The 15,870-nt window shown below is 43.9% G+C and overlaps 1 protein-coding gene across 3 annotated transcripts in view; it reads left to right on the top strand.

Moving 5' to 3' along the window:
* Positions 1-15,870, top strand: part of PRR7 (proline rich 7, synaptic) — a 353,185-nt gene that overhangs the window by 153,716 nt on the left and 183,599 nt on the right. For all 3 annotated transcript variants that reach the window (XM_069651523.1, XM_069651521.1, XM_069651522.1), the window contains exon 2: positions 1,391-3,587. In XM_069651523.1, coding sequence (XP_069507624.1) covers positions 3,299-3,587 — 289 coding nt within the window. In that variant the 5' untranslated portion in view covers positions 1,391-3,298. The remainder of the gene's footprint in view (positions 1-1,390; positions 3,588-15,870) is intronic.

Below are 15,870 nucleotides of genomic sequence, written 5' to 3'. Positions count from 1 at the left end.
TTATACATGGAATCCAGCACAGTTACCATCATAAATACATTTCTTTTATAGGTATCTAGAATATAGCCTTATAGACGGATGAAGGGGTCATTATAATGGGAAAATGACCCAACCATATGTTGGGTAAGGGTAATTGTACCAAGCGATATTGAACCTCCTGGTAGTATCAAATCATGTTTTGCAGTTTTGGTGATGAAGTAAAAAAGTTTGTTTTATAATAAGAAAGTAAATGGACAAACTCAGTAAATTAAATGTGCTTTTATTTTGTAGTATTTAAGCGATCAGTTTGTCTTCATAAGTTAATCATTTCAGTTGCAAACCTGGTTGAGCTGGAGAGGGTTCAACATGAGCAGGTTAAATAGGGTGTTGCAATGAAAAAGACGGGTCCTCCTAGAGAGGGTGCCCCTTATTCAGATAGCGTTTTCCAATGGGGTTTTGCATTTATAAAACGCTTCTGTGAATCAGGCCCCAAGTGTTTTGTTTTACAAAATGTTGCCTAAAAGTTGCATTATCGTTTCCCTGTCTGTTTTTAAGTCAGAATGTTCAGAATGAAGAGAATTTCAGTAGTTATTGATTGCTCTCAAAACATTCTGATTGGGTGAAAGGGGGCCAATAACGATCGCCATGTGCTAATAGGCAGTATTTGGAGTTTTCTTTACAGCTTACGGTAACCCTCAACTGGAAGTTTCTTTTTAGGGAACTATAGTTCTGATGGATACATACTTATATATATATATATATATAGTGATCAACTATCGTTCTAATAGGTTCATACCCTGTTTTTATTTTACTAGGGACTCGAAGTTTGCAGGTCCATATTGCTTCGGCTCGGAGTATGGGCATCGATTTATTATTAGACTTATCACCCAAGAAGGCACCAAGCCCAGGAATAGATAATGCTCTAGTATACAGGCCTTCATCAATCAGCAAGTATCCAAGAACTCTTCTTCTCCGAAATGATTGGAGCGGGACAGTGATCAATGAATCCAGGGACTTGTATATTTCCTGTAGCATTCTCACCTAATCTGTCTTCTACTTGCTGCTCAAGCTCTGAGTCGAGATCATAATGATTCTCCTCTCAACCCTAAAACAAGAGAAAGCAATCCAGAAATGGGGGTCTTTGGTTTTGTGATTTCTGTAGAGTATAGTCACTGGCGCCACATCTAGGGGATGGACGTTGGCACTGTTGGTGTGATTGATACCATGTTGTTTGAATTTACCCTGCCTGTGAGGGTAAGTGGATGCAAAGGTGTATTGAATATCAATGTGTGGTGGTTGATGGTGTGTGTATTTGCCTCATGTGTGTGATGTGTGTGTGTGTCATGCATGCATTGCATGTGAAGTTAGCAGAAAACTAATCCAGTATCTTGTGCCCTTTGTGTCATTGCAGCCGCCGCAGCACGATGGACAAGATCTGGTAAAAGATGTGGCGCCCCCAATGCCGTCACACCGATCCTAATGGGCAGCCCTGGACAATGGATGTGGCGTTGAGCGGGCACAGCAGCCAAGGAGCGCCCCACAACTGCAGAGCAGGCTGGTCAAAACTAGATGAAATCCACCGGGGACATGCTGCACTACTCTGGTCTATCACTATTGCCCGCCTCCCCTGCACTATCTTTGGGCAATATCCGCAGACAACCCTGTGGGGTACAGTGAAGGGCAAAGTGCGCGCTCACACTCCCCACCTGTTCAATCAGCACTGACATCACCACTGGCAGTGAGCAGGTGGTATCATCTCTGTGGCACGCTGGGGAGGCCTTCTAAGCACACCTGGCTTACTGCAGCCACTCCCGAGCTACCTAAAATGAATCTGGGCTATCTTAGAAAGACCTTCTCCACCTGAGCGAAACCTGGCCCATCTCAGCAACAACAGGGTAAACAGTGGGATCTGATCCACACCAGTTCAACTTGAGCTGCATCTGAGCGGCCTACCATACATGCATATGGACTACCTGAGCTGAATCTGGGCCACCTCTGGCAAATGTCTTCTAAAGCCTAATCTGAGCTTCCTGTGCCACACCTGGGCTATCTTAACCACTCCTAGACCACCTGAACTGCAGCAGAGCCATTAAGCCATATATACTGCAAGCTACCTAAGCCACATCTGGGCTCTTCGGCCACCCGCTGGTGACCTTTGCTGCTCCTCAACTACCTAAGATGTTTCTTGGCTATTTGAGCTTCACTTGAGACGAGTTCACTTGAGGAAACAGAGAACAGTAAAAGAAGGAGAAATTAGGAGGGGAGAAAGAGGGGTGACAGGGAGGAGGAAAGACACAGGAAGGAGTAGCAGAGAACAAAAGAAAAGAGTCTGTAAGGAGGGAGGGTGCAACGGAACAAGGAGATACAATAGAGGGGCGACAGATTGAGAAGGTGCGAGAAGAACAAGACGTAGGGAAGAACTAGGCCCAGATCAAGGAGGGATAGGAGGAGCGAGTCAAAGAAAAGGCAGGGTAAAGAGGGGGAAAGGAGTATATGGTCAGGGATAATAGGCTCGGGGAGAGCAGGAGAGAGAGAAATAGTAGCAACAGTGTTGGACAGAGTCCGAGGAACAGAGACTGAAGCAAGAACCAGAAGAAGGAGTGAGAAGTAATCAGTGAGAGAAAGGAGAGGGTCGCGGAAGCAAGCGAGAGGGGTGCTAAAGAAAGGGCAAGGAGGACAGAAGGAAGAAGGGCAGCAAGGAGAGGACAGGAGGAAGGGAGGGAAATAAGAGGGTGAAGAGGACAAAAAATTGCATATGCACAAAGGAGGAAGAACATAGCGGGAGAAGGCAAAGAGAGGATAAAGGAAGGAGATAGAGTGCAAAGGCAAAGCAAAGAGGCGCAAACCAGAGCAACATTGTAGAGAGGAGAAACAGGAAAAGCTAAACCACTGAAAAGAATAGAGAAGAAAGAAGAGAAGGCAGGAGAAGGAAAAGGTGTGAGGGGAAGGGGCCAGAGAGGGAGAACGGAGACGGAAGAAGAAGGGAAGGGCAAGAGTGTAAAGGGAAGGAGTGGGAGACAGTGGTCGGAGCATAAGAGAGAAAGGGCAGATGGAAGTCCTTCGACAGGTCAACTCTGCAACTACAAAGCATTAAGCCCTTGGAATCGAGCCGCATTGTGCTTATAGCCCGAAAATACGAGGGGGAGGAGAGTCCTGCTTCCAGGAATCCCCTCCCCCTTACTTTGAGCTCTGGTGATCTATATCCTTCTGCCCTTTTCCCAGGGTGCGGAATTTCCTTCAGGAATCCCTTTGGAGCCCAGTCCTCTCAGCCCTACTTGTGTGTGCATGAGGAGAACACAGCAACCTCTGGCCTCTGACCATGGGGATGTCCCAGGGCACCTACACCTTCCTCACCTGCTTTGCCGCCTTCTGGCTCATCTGGGGCCTGATCGTGCTACTCTGCTGCTTGTGCAGCTTCGTCCGCCGGCGCGTTAAGCGGAGGCGGGAAGAACGGCTGCGCGAGCAGACCATGCGCACCGTGGAGATGGAACCACTGGAGTACGAGGAATACGTGAGCAGCCCACGGATCCCTGTCTCACACCGGATGCGCAGCGAAGCGCCGCCTCCACCACAGATTGTACAGACACGACCCTGGTCGAGTAGGACTGGTAAGTAGTTGAAGATGGGCACTTTCATTAGAGTGGGTGTGCGGGAAAGAGGTGAAATAAGAACGGTGAGAGAACCAGATGGCCATACTGGTGAATTGATGTTTATGGATCGGTGTGGTGAAGTCATATAGGGTCCTAGAAGAAAGTGGAAATTAGTGAAATCAGTGAAGGTGATCATGTTTAGTAGCATGCTGGACTCGAGGTGGGCTTGGAACGACCCTTAAGGTTTGGTAGCTTATCCACTTGTAAGGTTTAACAGGAGGCGAACAGCAGAATAGTCATTGAGGGACTAAAAACCTAAAGGTTGAGCTTGGTCCATTCAAAGACAGACTGAGCAAAAAGGTAAGTGTCGGTGGACAGCAGTAGTTTGGGAGTGGGAGCACAGTATGAGTGACTAAATCAAATACTGCCTGGCAACTTAAAATGAAATGTTCTTCTTACAGTATTTATTCCGTTCCCGTGTGCTGCTAGAATTAATTTAAATTATTTACAAGCGCCCCAAATCATAGAGGAACTGCTGGATTGTGCAGAGCACAGTCGTCCTCCATTTTCATCATAATCTTAGACGACGCCTTACCACTCCTAGACAGCGGAGACCCCCTTGCCCACACATCCTAAAAAGCCTGCCTGCAGCCTTTCACACGGGCCATCAAAAAACACCACCATGCCATAAGGTGAAGGAAGCGTGGAAGCTCCGAATCACCCCCTCTTCCTGCCACGTGCACAGTTCTATCATTCATGGTTATTGACAAGCACCAACTGGGCGGGACACTAATGGACCATCCACCTGCCAAGAATCAGGCTCTCAGTTACTGTAACCTCGATGTCAGCTGACAGCTTTAATCTCAATCCCCAAAAAACACAAACATGTTCAACTGTCCCTTGTCACGGGAGGATAGCTGAGGGGCAATGTGCTTGCCTTGGAAGCAAGACAACACGGAGCAACACAAGTTCGATCCCTGGTTCCGTACAACCTCTGGATGTTAACCGCATTATAAATAACCTATTATATCATATCATATCATACCTGATTGTCCAAATCCCCAATTCCAAAACTTAGCCAGTGCCATGAATCAAAAAAGGTTGCTTGAATTATAGAGGACTCCATCTCATGAAATCAAGGTGAGTTTATTTGGTCAATGAACCTGACGCTCCACCTGCATCTGCCGCCCAACCATCTCTCACTCAACTGACATCCACAGACTCGCATTCGCCTCACGAACCTCTACAACATTCAACCACAAACATTTGTACATTTGTGGCGGGCGGATGCAGGAGGCGTCATTAAATGCCTGTCATAAATGAAACTCACATCATTGTAAAGGAACATGAAGACACAATGACTAGAACTTACAACGCCACCCCACCCCAGAAATCAACAAAATATAAAGAAACAAAAAACAACAAAATAGAGAGTAAACAAAATATAACCATAACAACTTGGCATTTCAATTACTTACAATGTAAAGTAAAATGTTGTTCCATCAAGTGCAAACTTAATTCATTATATAATCTCTGGACCACACTGGACGCTTTCTGATTCTCAAACTCTGTTCCACTCCAACACCACCAATACCAGCATCTAGGTGCACATCTCCCATCCTCCCATCCATAGGTACCTCTTCATCGAACAACTCCATCGCTTTCCTCCCCTCCTCGCTCGTGCCTCCAAACCATTCCCTTGCCAATTCCACTTGCTGATCTGATCCACATTCCAAATTGCCCCACCTTGGACTCTGACAGCACGCTTGAATACCTCGACCACCTTCACGGGGTCTGAATATTTAGATTCTCCTTTTCTTACTGCACGTCCTTTGTTAATCCTAACTAAATCACCTGGGGCAATCCTCAACTTAACCTCTTCACCCTGCCCAACATTTCCTCTGACATCTCCTCTTACTTTCCTATTGTTAACCCACTCAGAGTTCAACAACGTGTTGGGTTCTCTACCCCTCATCATTTCAAACGGGGATTTACTTGTATCTCCGCTGACCACAATTCTACTGCTCCAAAGTTTTTCCCTGTGTCTCCTCCACTGACATATTGTTCCTTAATGCTTGCTTGCTCTATAGCCTCCATTACCACCCTGTTGCACCTTTCTACCATGCCATTCGTTTGGGGATGATAATAGGCTGAGAATCTCCACTCAATCCCCACATGTCTGGCAAAATCTCTCATTTCTTGAATTGAACTCCATTATCACTTATCACAGTCTTGGGATAAACGTCCCTCCTGAAGACCTACAACCTGAACCTGATAATCTCACTAGTGTCTACTTTGTTTACAAGTTTGACCTCCATCCATTTGGAGCAATAGTCCACCATTAAAACTACAAATCTCTTCTCCTTCGCCAAATTCTCATACGGTCCCACAATGTCAATGCCCAATCTCTCCCATGGACGTTCAACTTTGGGTATGCTAATAGGCACATTTTTTAAAGTCTTGCAACTTTTGTCGCAATTTTGACAGGGCCAACAATTTCTTACAAACCTCTCAACCATAATATCCACTCCTGGCAAACAACAATATTTAGCACGTACATTATTCTTCGTACCCAAGACACCCGGGTGCCCCTGGTGAGCTCTCTCCACCAATTCCTCCCACAAAATTTGAGGGGGAATTAACGTGTCCCCTCTAAGCAATAATCCTTCCTCCAACGAGCACTCATCTTTGATCTCCCAGAATTGTAAACAAGCCTCTTCCAACATTTTCTTGTCCGGCCATCCATTCCTAGTGTAATTGATGACTTTCACTAAAATCAGATCTTTCATAAGATCCTGCAACCACTCTTCCCTCGAGGTCACCTCTATAACTGCTGCTACTCCTTCAACGTCCTCATAAGTGTCAGCACTTGAATCCTCCAAAGGTAGTCTGGACAAAGAATCTGTGACCTGGTTCCTCTTTCCTGGGACATATTTTATGACAAAATGATAATCCTATAGTTTGAGACTTAATTGAGCTCATCTAGGAGATGCCTTGCACATTCTGCGCACTGACAATGCCTCTACTAGTGGTTTGTGGTCTGTGTGCACTGTAAATTTGTTCCCCCACAGGTACTTCCTGAATTAGTTAATTGCCAAAACACAAGCCAGTATTTCTCTTTCTATAACCAAGTACCCGCTCTAAGTATCAGTAACTGCTCTGGATGCATGACTTATTATTTTTTCTCGACCATCCTCAGAAAACGGTGACAACATAGCTCCTAAGCCAATTCCACTGGCATCTACAGTGAGTTTCGTCTGTCTCCCAAAAACAAAACCACCCAACTCCACGGATTCACAAATGCCCCCCCGATGCACTCAGCTGATGACTTGCACTCATCACTCCATATGAATTTAACATCTTTTCTCATGAGCTTTCTCAACGGCTCAGTAATGTTGGCGAAATTCTCCACAAATATGTTGTAATACTCACATAATCCTAAGAATGACCTCAACTCACCCTTGATTCTGGGATCAGGTGAATCCTTAATTGCCTTCATGGCCTCTAATTTAGCTTTGTAACCTTTGCCATTTACCACATGTCCCAAATACTCAACCTCCTCCATCGTAAACTTACATTTACTCTGTTCAACTTTCAAACCTTTCACACTCAGCCTGGATAATACTTAATTCAACCTTCCATCATGCTCATCAGCACCCTTGCCAAAAACAATAATATCATCTTGATAGACCAAAGTTCCTTCCAGTCCTCTCAATAGGTGTACCATGACTCTCTGAAACACGGCTGCTGCAGAGCCCAGTCCAAAAGGCATTCTTTTATTTTTTATTTTTTATTTATTTTTATTTTTATTGGTTTGTTACAAACCTTTAAAAAAGATACAGAAGTAAAACAGAGAGAAGAGCGGAAAAACAGAGAGAAGAACGGAAAAAAGGCAGAAACGAACATTAAGCCATCTTTTAACGTACAAATGTCTAACATATAGTTTTTGGGTGGTTAGGCCTTCCACCAATAACTTCAGGAAAGGTGCATGAAGTATTTTTCCGAACTGGCAGAGGTGGCAAATTGCTTCTGCAAATGCTACTTTATCCAGCCACCTTTGGTAGTTTTGGGTGTTTGGGTTCTAAGTTTGCTTCTGCCTTTATTAATTTTTCCACCATTAATTGTAAGAAGAAAGTTATTTCAATTGTTAGACTACGATCCGAATCTTGAGAGAGTTGTCTCCACCAATCTTCAACTGACAGCGATGGTTTTGCTAATATAAACCTTCCGAAATGCTTTGTGCGTTCTTGTGTCAGATTGGAGCATGATAACTTTAGATGTTTTAAAGTTTCATTGTCTTCTCCACAAAGTCGACACGTTAAGGAGCTTTGGCCAACAACGTCCCGTATGATCAGATTTTCTCGGGTGGGAAATTCATTGAGACGATATTTCATAAAGATCGCTCTACGATTTTTGTCTGGGAATTTGAGCAAGTATGGCTGAGTCTAGTTCAATTTTCTCTCTCCATTTGGCATCAGCTTCATTATTCTATGTTTTCTGCACGTGTCTCCAGTGTCTATCCAATCTTGGATCCAGAGCAATGATTTGACCTTATTTGGATTTTCTAGTAGTAGACTTTTGTCCGCTCCTATGTCACTGAGAGTTTTTTCGCAGCGCTGGACCCACAATGAAAGTACATTGTCGCCATGTTCTTTGGTTCGATCTTTTAAGATGTATTGTGGGGTCGGCTTTTCTGCAGATGCTTTGCGAAACTCATTTAGCGTGTTCCATGTAATCCTTCCATTAATAGATAGGAGACTAAGCTCAGATCTTATGCAGGCAGTTGGTACGCCAGGAGGTAATCGCAAAACCTTGGACCAAAAAGAATGTTCCAGTGAGGCCCACACTTCCGCAGGACATCCAAGGGCACAGTCAGCTCCATGGATTAATGCCGGAATGACTTTCATCTTGTAGAAGGTTAAACCAGGTGTTAAGGAGTGTTTCCCGTATTTCGTGTTCAGGATGCAGGCTTGCGCTGTCAGTTATTTGCATTTGGACTTGACTTTTTCCACCCATGGGGCGTCATTGATGCTAGAACTCAGCAGCATACCTAGGTACATTGATTGTTTTTTTGTTCAATTGTCCCTTCACCCAATTTCCAAGTGAATTTATTTTTTACAGCAGGTTCTTTGTTCTTTTGTAGATCTTGCAGAATTAAGATTTCTGATTTTTGCATGTTCATGTTTAGGCCGTTTAGTTGGATATATTGGGCTAGAATCCCAAGTTTTCGTTGTAGGCCTATTGGAGTCAGGTCCAAAAGAACAAGGTCGTCAGCATACAGTAACCAGTGTATCTCTTGTCCATTTACTTTTGGAGAGAAAGTGTTTGCATTTTTGTATGCATCATCACCCAGGTCTGAGATAAATAGATTGAAAATGATCGAGGCCAGAGGGCACCATTGTTTTACTCCTCGATGTGTTTTTATTGGAGCTGATACAGTGCCCCTTTTGTCCAACCTTATTTTGATCTCAGTGTTGGTGTGCAATGCTTTTATTGCTAGAAGTAAGCTGTTTGGGCATTTCCAGTCATACATTTTCTTCCAAAGTAGTTCTCTATCAATACTGTCAAATGCTTGTGACAGGCCCACAAATGCAAGATAGATATTTTTGTTTCTTTTTATTGCATCCATCTTGAGTATGTTCAACAGAAGGAGATTCAGGCCACAGCCTACACCCTTGACAAAGCCTGCTTGTCGGCAGTCCAAATGGTTTGAGTCTTGAATCCATTTGAAAAGTTGTTTCTGTAGTTGGGTTGCAAATATTTTTCCCAACACGTCCAATAAGGCAATTGGCCTGTAGTTTTTTGGTTCGGCTCTGTTGCCTTTTTTAAAGATTGGGATGACAATCGCAGTTTTCCAGCTGGTTGGTACTTTTCCTTCGTTGGCGATTACAGCAAACAATTTTGATAGAAAACTGGCCCACTCTTCAGGGTTTTGTTTAAGTATAAAGTTCGTTAGACCGTCCGGTCCTGGTGCCCTTGAAGAGGAGCTTCGTTGGATGCTCAGTAGGATGTCTTCTCTATCAAAGTGAAGGTCCCATTTTGTAAGCTGAGGCAGCGGAGGGTCAATGGTGTTACTTTTTTTCTCATACACTATATTATAGTGTTTTATCCAGTCTTTTTCACACACCATGCTTAGTTGAATTGCATCTTGCTTACAATCAATGCCATTTATTAATTTCCAGAACTCGGAAGAGTTTTTATTATTGAGACTAGCAAGCATTGATTTGCTGTCATTTTGGAGCATAATTGCTTTGTGCGAGATTTGCCAGTTTTTATATTTTTGTTTGCTGATTTTGTTCGCCTGCTTTTGTTGTTCAGCTTTGAGATTTCTGTGTTGCCTCAATTCTTTTCGAAGTTGTTGCTTTCTTTTGAGTACTTGTTTGTCGAAATGATGGTTCGGTTGAAAGGATGGTCTTCTCATTCCGTTATCTACGGTCATAAATTGCTCTAAAAGGCAGTTGTATTCAACTCTCATTTCTATAGCATTAGTTACATGCTTATCATAAGAGTCTGTGAGGATCTTGACTTCTTGGGGTTTTATTCTTAGTCGCAATCTATTAGGTTCAACGGTAACTTGGTTGAGTCATTGTTGAGGCTTCTTAGTGTTTGCCATCTTTAGCGATAGTTTTAGTTGGCTGTGCTCACTGTTTGAGTCAGCTGTAATTTTCAGTGACATCACTCGTTATTGTAGACTGTCCGATATGAAGAAATAGTATATAGTGGAAGTCTGATTCATACTTCTCCACATTTTCTCTGGGGTAATATCACCCGTAATATTTCCGTTTAGAATAGTGACGTTTCTTTCCTCGAGATCAGTACACCATTTTCTTGCTAGTTTTTGTAATGGGTTTTTAGGTCCAAGGGTCTTTGACTCATTCACACAGTCTAGGTTGAGATCACCACAACAGATGATATTCGGACTTTGGTGAACACTGTTTATTTCATCGATTATCTTGCACACCATTTTTATGAATTTGTATGTTCCTGCGTTTTTGTGGTGCCAATACATATTGATGATATGAATTTAATTTATGATGTTATTAATCTCATTTCTTGCAGCGATCACAGAGTACTGTATGAACGGAGACAAGTTTACTGTATTTTCTCATTTCCAGCCAGAATTTTTTCTGATCATGGTCAAGAGCCCAGCAGAAGGGCGTCCCTTGGATCGTGTTATGGCAGGATTTATTGCAAGCTCAAAAGCATCTGATAGAGGGCAGCTTGCCATCCATGTTTCTTGCAGGCAGATGGCAGTTAAATCGTCACTCCAGTTTTTGGTGTCGTTGAATAAATGTACGAAACCTCTCGTATTCCAAGATAGAATGTTTGTAGTAGGGCCAGATGGCCCGTGTTGGCATTAGCTCGATTTACCTCCCAAAACACCAGCCAGCCAATTCCAATTTGTGTTCTTGTTTGGATTCTCTATTTCTTGTATTTCATTATTTTCATTTCTTGGAATATTGGCATTTCCATTTATTGTAATTTTGATTTGTTCACCAGGTGTGAATATATCGATACAAAACAAACGGTGTAATGAATGCAGTGCAGTCTCTACAATCTTGCGTCAGAGATATTTGATGGTAGGCACTAGATAGATCCAAGGTGGTGAACGTGTCTGCACCCTCTATAGAGTCCAGCATTTCAGAGATTATCAGTGAGGATACATGTCTGCCACAATGTTTTGTTCACATCGCTTAAGTCTACACATATTTTTAGTTTTCCATTCTTTTTCACCCACAGTGATGATTCTATTTTCTCAATGACGTCTTCCTCCTCTAGCCGGTTCAGTTCTTGTTCCACTTTGTCTATTAAAGCAAATGGTATTGGTATAGCTTTGCTACGTGCCACTGTTTCTGCTCCTCGCTTCATTCTTATCCTATGTGCAAAGTTTTTTAACAAGCCCAACTTTGATTGAAACGCATCCTCTGGATTTATCTCAGGTCTGCTCGTCTGTTCGCAACTGCTCTTTACTAACAGTATAGGCTCATACTCGCATGGGTCTAATCTTATCCACAAAGCCACCTGGTCCTTCAAACCAAGCACATTTACTCCTTTTTCTGCTACGTATACTTTCACTTGGGCTTGGCGATCTTTAAATAGGACAATGCTACTAAACCATCCTTTGATTTGGATCCTTGAACCTTCAAACCCTCCAGGGTTCTTAATGTCAGGTGGTTTTAACTTAGACTTTAGACCCTCATGTGTGAGCTTCTGCCAGGTTTTGCGAGTGATGATGGTGTAAGGTGAACAACTGTCTACCATTACTAACAACTTCCAGTTGTCTATTGTGACTTCGCATCATGGACACTTTAATTCTTCTCCTGTCGCTTCTCGAATTACTACTACTCTTTCTTCATCCGAGTCTTCTTCCTCTCGCACTATTGATACTCTCTTCTTGTGTCTGCATGTGACTGCAAAATGTCCCTTTGTCCCACAGTTCCCACATTTCTGCCCGATTGCGGGGCAAGTTCTTGAGTATGCATAGTGTCCCAGTCTACCACATCCTTGGCTTGTGGGGTGTATGATTTCAGCTCACTTCTTGCCTAAGGTCTTCTAAGACTTCCTCTCATTTATTTGCTGTCTGGTCCTCTGGACTTGTAGTTTCTACTAGTGGAGTCATCAGCACGTTCCTTGGTGCGCACTGCATTCACAACTCCTTGTTCCTCTAAATCTTGTGTTGATTTGTTGCTGTGTTGTATAATGTTCTGAGTGGCTTCTAGCTTTTTAGTCTTCATTTCCTTCGAGCGCAACTGAGTGTGTTCCACTCTCTTGGCTATTGCAATTGCTTCTGGTAAAGACGGATTTCCCACTATCCATAGCCTGTCCTGTATTAAGGAGTCTTTGGTGTGGATGCTTATCTGATCCCTGATCAGCTCATCCAGAGTAATGCTGTTCCAAAACGACATGGTTTGTTTTCCAATACTGAGACGAACAAGAGCTATGCAAGCTCTCTACTGTGAGGATTGCTGCCTGACCCTGTGTATGAGGTCAAAATGGAGTCACGCAGTGTGATGCCGTTATGCCCTTTCCTCTGATGGTACAACCAATGCCCATGTACAATGATCGTACTCTGTCGGAAGTCACACTGCTGCCAAACGCTGAACCGTAATGTTTCACTTTTGCTTCTGTCCGCTCTTGCCGTGCTTATATTCACACTTCACCCTGTACCTTTAATTTGTATGGCTTGTCTGCACGGGTGAACCACTGCTGTTCTCCAGGAGCTCCTGCTCTCTTTAAATGTACGTGGGTCCTTTTGCCTTTTGCTGCACCCGGTTATCCTCGTCGCCAGCTGATGTATCGAGGACTCCGTCTCATGAAATCAAGGTGTTTATTTGGTCAATGAACACGACGCTCTACCAGCATCCGCCGCCCAGCCATCTCTCACTCAACTGACATCCCCAGACTCGCATTCGCCGCACGAACCTCTACAACAATCAACCACAAACATTTGTGGCGGGCGGATGCAGGAGGCGTCGTTAAATACCTGTAATAAATGGAACTCACATCATAGTAAAGGAACATGAAGACACAATGAATCGAACTTACAACACTTCTCTTTACCCCATTGCCTTGCACACCAAACCCCTGGCTTTCACATGAAGTCCCAGTTTACCTTCGAATCCTGCACTGCTAAGGAAGAAGCACAAACATTAGGTTTGGGTCTTTTCCACAAATTGACAACCTGCTACAGCTACATGGCACAACAGCTTGGCAAACTTCGATAGAAGCAATATGCGGAACAACAGCTTCTAAAACACTCTGGATTTTTTCAGCACTGTAAAATCAAATGCCAGTCATTGGACTTTTGTGTTATGTTGCAAACCTTTTGAACTGTGTAGAATAGACTTTGTGGTTGTTTTTTAATACACATACATACATATATGTATTTTGTTGTCTAAATGTCTGCACCATGTATATATATATTTTTTCAGAATAAATTTGTTTTTAATTGACCTATGTGCCTTACCAGTCTAATCTGATTATGGCACACTAGGCCCCTGAACCTGGTCAACCACCGCCTAGCGCTGTTAGGGAGAGTAGCCTTTGACTCGCTTCCACTTTTATTAACAACAGCCTGGCAATCATAAGTCTGGGACCTGACGCAGTGGGCGGGTTAGAGGAGAAGGAGCAAAGGCTGTGTAGGGTAGAATTTAGGTGAGGCGGGGGGTGAAGAGGAGAGGGCGAGGGTGTTGTAGATTGTGTTGTGATTTTAGAGTTCTTGGAAGATAGTCAGTGGTCAAAGTCATGAGTTGAGATGGAAGAGGGACGCCTTCCGGCCTGGTACTTCCAGCATGGCTTAGAGCGCAGAGAAGAGCTTGCGGCCGTGAGATTGGAGAGAGGAAATGATGTTTTGGAAGTAGTTGCATTTTGTGGCATCCAGAGCCGTTGTAAGTTTTGTTTGCAGCAAGGAGTGGAGAGGTGCCGGATCCCCTGCTCCACCTTTTGCACCCTTTCCCTCCTATATTTCTTTTCATTTGCGCTTGCCAAGGGAATTACCATTGCCTTGCCCACCACTAAAGTAGACCTTCAACAGACAAGGCTCAGCACTCAAATTGAGAAACTGTTTCTTTTGATCGGGAAGTGCACCGTCGAGTGCTACTATTAGTCGTAAATTTTGCGGCTTGATGCCCATGGGCTATGGCACGGTATAAAAAAATAAATAAAATAATATTATCTAGCAATAAAAAAGCATACTCCGTCATTTGGTGTTAACATTCGATTGCCACATTTTTGGGAATGGGCTTCATCATTGTACAAAGCCATGATCCTCAAAAAGGCTTTCTGTCTAACTTCAATCTCCAGTGTAAGCAGCTCAACTCAGCGCTGTGGTCTCACAAGGTTGGGAATGCCCCAATGCAACAAGGAAACAAGGAAAGGCCATGCAGGCAGGCCCTTTAGACCAGTGCCCCAGGAGCAAGATTCTCTTTCCCCAACCTAATGTGCATAAGTTAGTCTCGGGAGGATAGCTCAGGGGCAACATGCTCGCCTTGGAAGCAAAACGACGCGGTGCAATACAGGTTCGATCCCCGGATCTGAGCTTAGAAACCTCTGTTCATAATGTGCTTGTGTGAAACAATGCTGTGATGTGAAGACAAGCAGGGCAATACACAGAAATCCCTGGTTGTCTTGTGCAGGTAAGACATTTTCCAGCATCAGGGCGTTGTCACTGTTTTACAGACCCCTTGATTTCAGGAACATGGGGTGTTTAAAATGAATGTTGAAAACAAGGAAAGCGGGTGTTGTAAAAGAATGGAGACGAGCATGGGTACAACCATAGCCCTGTACTTCTCAAGCCGTCGACTGTTGCTCAGACATGTGCAAGGGCGCCTGAGGCTCGTGAGGCTCTTGAGGCATTTTGTACACGTCCACTTTGAAGCAATTCTATGGGTCTATCCTTCCTACTATACGCCCAAATGCAATCAAATCAATGGGAAACAACCTTTAGGTTCTGTGACTGTGGGTGTTGCTTGCAATTTTCAAAAGGATAAGGAGGGGTCCCATCAGTGCAAACGGTATTGAGATGATCTTCCATTAGAAGAATGCACCCTGGGGATCGGGGGCCTTATAGGCACAGCAAGGCACATCAGCGGCTCTACATGTTCAGTGAAGAAGATGGTTGCATGTCCACAGCAAGGAGCAAAGTGCAGGCCTGCCCAGGTGATCTTAGCTAGCGGCCCCTCGAGTTCCTGTAGCCAGCTGCTCTGTCATCAGTAACAAGCCGTAGATTAAGTTATTTTAGCTCCTTCAATTTCAGATTGATAAAATAAATCCTTTTTAAAAAATTCAGATCCTAGAAAAGTGCTTTTTTTAACAAAAAAAACAATGTGGGTTGCCTTCATAATATGTGAAGTTATGTTAAAGGTTTTTGTATAGCGCTCCGTCACCAACGGAATTGGTCCCCAGGCGCTCAGGCGGATCTGTAAATAAGAAGGCGGGTTGGGGTAGTAAGGTGAAGAGGGAGTAGGATAGTGAGAGAATTGGTGTCCTGTTGGCTGCTTCAGTTCGGTATACACTGTGCGCTGAGATTTGATGCGAGTATCGGATCGAAGTCAGGCCTTGTGTGCTGTTGGTGCGGCTTATGTGTTTGTTTGGTGCAGTGTGGTGAAGTGTGTGCGTCTTGATGTGTGAAAGGTGGTTGTGTAGGTTTCTGTAGGATTTAGGTATGCAGAGTTTAATCTTTTTTTTGGTAAGTGGGTCATATGTCTCGAAGCTGACCTTCACAGACCTATCTATATGCAGTGTAGGCTAATGTTCGCAATTATACCTAAGTGTGGCACTCTAAGAAGTGTGCACACCCAAC

Source organism: Ambystoma mexicanum, chromosome 3p (assembly GCF_040938575.1).
Source record: "Ambystoma mexicanum isolate Mex_15411 chromosome 3p, UKY_AmexF1_1, whole genome shotgun sequence".
In the NCBI taxonomy this organism is placed as follows: Eukaryota; Metazoa; Chordata; class Amphibia; order Caudata; family Ambystomatidae; genus Ambystoma; species Ambystoma mexicanum.
The sequence above is the reverse complement of the archived record's forward strand: the minus strand, read 5'-3'. Positions and strand labels throughout refer to the sequence as shown.